The sequence below is a fragment of the Trachymyrmex cornetzi genome, unplaced genomic scaffold, assembly GCF_001594075.2.
Source record: "Trachymyrmex cornetzi isolate Tcor2-1 unplaced genomic scaffold, Tcor1.1 scaffold956, whole genome shotgun sequence".
In the NCBI taxonomy this organism is placed as follows: domain Eukaryota; kingdom Metazoa; phylum Arthropoda; class Insecta; order Hymenoptera; family Formicidae; genus Trachymyrmex; species Trachymyrmex cornetzi.
Genome location: NW_017300307.1, coordinates 105,343 through 108,998, shown reverse-complemented (window position 1 = coordinate 108,998; position 3,656 = coordinate 105,343). Strand labels below are relative to the sequence as shown.

Below are 3,656 nucleotides of genomic sequence, written 5' to 3'. Positions count from 1 at the left end.
GCCAGCCGCATCGTCCACATCGGTCTTCAAGAAGGCGCTTCAAGGCAAGCGACCGCCATTATTAACAACGAGTCAGCATCGTCAGCATTTTCAAGGACGAGCTTCCGTTCCTGACAACGGCACAGGAAGGGCGAAGCGCCACATCACGTTCGTTTTCTGAAACGCTTTGTCGCATAAGGTGAGGGTAACTATCGCGTTCGGCCACCAACCAGAATTTTCGTGCTTATCGATAGGTTATTATATGTCATTTCAAAATGTCTCAGAACGATATAACCGCTCTTAAAAAACAGCGCACGATAATTAAGGCATCATGTACGCGAATCAAGACATACGCGGAAGCTGTTACCTCCGTTACGCCGTCGGTAACGGCACAGCTCGAAGAGCGAAAGTTAAAACTGGACCATTATTGGTTAGAATATTGCAATGCTCAGTCTCAGCTAGAAATGTTAGTCGAGGACGAATCGAACGATCGTGCCACTTTCGAAGACGCGTATTTCGGATTGGCAGCCAAAATTAGGGAATTACTAATCGTAAGCAGTCCTTCGAATCGAAGCATCGTCACTCCATCGCCTTCGAATGTATTAGAAACGCGCGAGTCCACGTTACACGTAAGGTTACCTAAAATCAGTCTTCCGACTTTCAGCGGCAAGTACGACGAGTGGTTTCCTTTTTTTGACGCATTTAACTCTATTATACATTCGAACACATCAATCGGCAATATTCAGAAACTTCAATACCTACGAACTTCGCTGTCAGGCGAGGCGGCCGATGTCATAAGCTCGCTGGAAATTTCCGATCTTAACTATGAAGTAGCCTGGAAATTGTTGAAAGACCGATACGACAACAAACGAGTGATTGTGCACACGCACATCAAGGCAATTATGGAGCTTCCTTCCTTGACGAAGGAAAATTCCATCGAGCTGAGGCAAGTCGCAGACGGCGCATCTAAGCACATACGCGCTCTTCAAGCATTAAAGCGTCCGACATCCCAGTGGGATGACTTACTCGTGTACATTTTAAGCTCAAAACTCGACGCGATTACACTGCGCGAATGGCAATCTTCGCTGTCCGATACAGACCTACCAAATCTAAAGCAGCTTCTCGATTTTATGAACCATCGATGCCAAGTTCTCGAAGCCACAAGTAAGTCCACGAACGCATCAAATAAGCAAAACAACGCGCGGGCATCATCGCAAGGAAGGCGTCAGACGGCGTGCGCGACAACGCTTAATTTCAAATGCAGCTATTGTCAGGGCAGCCATTCGATTTATAAATGCAAGGAATTTTTGGCGCTTTCAGTGCCCTGCAGAAATTTAGAAATGCGTAAACGCAAGACCTGTATTAATTGTCTGCGTTCCACCGCGCACATTGCTAGCAACTGCCCATCAGGCAATTGCAGAACGTGCAAAGCTAAGCACAATACGCTGCTACACACAGCAAGTGCTCAGGATAGCGATGCGAATAAGAGTGAAGAAAGGGCGCCGGTTTCGTCTTCGGCGGCGGTAGTCATGCACACGCATAATTTCCCCGGAGATCAGTCCATTCTGCTGTCCACGGCCGTCATTCACGTTTATGATGCCGCGGGGAAGCCTGTCGCCTGCCGAGCTTTACTAGATTGTGGTTCACAGGCTAATTTTATTTCTGAGAAGTGCTTATCCAGGCTCAGCCTAAAATCACAGTCAACGAATATATCAATTTCAGGTATAAACGGGACAACTAGTACGTCTACTCAGGTTGTGCGTTTGAAATTTCAATCTCGGTTGAACTCCTATTCCGCTATTATTGACTGCGTAGTAACAGAGCAAATTACGGACAGGCTTCCTGCTCTAACTCTTGACCAAGACAAGGTCGATATTCCTCGAAATCTAAAGTTGGCTGACCCCCAGTTTTTCAGAACATCAGATATCGACATTTTACTAGGCGCCGAGATATTTTGGGAATTATTATGTGTAGGACAAGTACAATCCTCGCTAAGGCACCCAACGCTTCAAAAAACTCGACTAGGTTGGATCATAGCCGGTCGAATCGGCATTTCTTCGCACATCCCGCGAGGGGTACGTTCTTTTCATGCTACCATATCTAATGCGCAGTTGCATGAACAGCTAGGTCGTTTTTGGCAACAAGAAAATTCCAACAACAATTCTAGCAACCACACTTTGGTGGAGGCCAATTGTGAGCAACATTTTCTAAATAACGTCTCTCGCGATCCAAACGGTAAATTCATAGTAAAGCTTCCACTGAAGGAGCAGCTAATCACCAAGATCGGCAACTCAAGAGACACCGCGTTAAAACGTTTGCAGGGCGTTGAAAGGCGCTTTCAACGCACTCCCAATTTGAAAGCACAGTATGTAGAATTCATGAATGAATACGCGTCACTGGGCCATATGAAAATCGCAGACATCAAATCAAGCGAAGATTCAACAGCCTTTTATCTACCACACCATTGCGTTTTCAAGAACGCAGATGGAAATTCAAAAATACGCGTGGTGTTCGACGCGTCGTGCAAGAGCAGCACAGGCGTTTCGCTCAACGACGCGCTCGCGGTAGGGCCTGTCGTACAACAGGACTTGATGTCGATCCTGTTACGATTTCGTACGCATCGATACGCTATTTCGGCTGATATAGTCAAGATGTACAGACAGATTCTGGTGGACCCGTTACAAACCAACTTACAGAGGATCTTATGGCGAAATGACGTCAGTTCAGACGTCACGGTGTATGAGTTAACGACGCTCACTTACGGCACTTCCTCGGCACCATATCTCGCCACGAGATGCCTTAAATACTTGGCGGAACAGCACGCATCAGAATTCCCGGTGGGATCGAAATGCGTAGAACGCGATTTTTACGTCGACGATCTACTCACAGGAGCAGATACGATCGCGGACGCGAAATTAATAATAAAGGAAACTACTCAGTTGCTCCAGTTAGGCTCATTCAAACTTAGCAAATGGGCATCGAGCTGTTCGCAGCTGTTATTGGGCGCGGAGGGACATTTAGAAGGCTCAGTGCTCATCGGCGACGACGTCTTTTCACGCGTTCTCGGAATTCACTGGGATCAAAACAAAGACACGTTGCATTTTTCTCATAAGGATAATGCGGACTATTCCTCAACTTCGAAACGTCTAATACTGTCAGAGGTAGCTAGGTTGTTTGATCCATTAGGATTAATCGGACCTGTTATTGTCACAGCGAAAATTATCATCCAGGAATTATGGCAAACAGGTCATCAATGGGACGAATCAGTTCCTCAAAGCATACAGTCGCGCTGGATAAAGCTTAGATCGCAGCTAGTAGATCTAAACGAACTACGGATCCCACGTTGCGTCAAGTTTGCAGCGGATCCTCAGCTTGTCCAGGTGCATGGGTTTTGCGACGCCAGCCAACGAGCCTATGGCGCCTGCATATACCTGCGAACCGAAACCGCCAATGGGTATCGCGTGGAGTTGCTTTGCTCTCGATCGCGTGTAGCACCGCTCAAGGTCATCTCATTACCCAGGTTAGAATTGTCCGCAGCACTATTACTGTCACAGCTCTTAGAAAAAACAAGAAACTCGTTCGACTTGTCTCGCATGAATATATTTCTCTGGTCGGACTTTACGATAGCTCTCAATTGGCTGTCTTCGCCTTCTCGAAAATGGACAGCCTTCGTGGCT

The 3,656-nt window shown here is 46.9% G+C and overlaps 1 protein-coding gene across 1 annotated transcript in view; it reads left to right on the top strand.

The window, feature by feature from the left end:
- The first annotated feature begins 254 nt into the window (after positions 1-254).
- The window catches only part of LOC108769819 (uncharacterized), a 6,674-nt gene continuing 3,272 nt past the window's right edge, over positions 255-3,656 (top strand). Inside the window, exon 1 of the mRNA XM_018521028.1 lies at positions 255-3,482. Coding sequence (XP_018376530.1) covers positions 255-3,482 — 3,228 coding nt within the window. The remainder of the gene's footprint in view (positions 3,483-3,656) is intronic.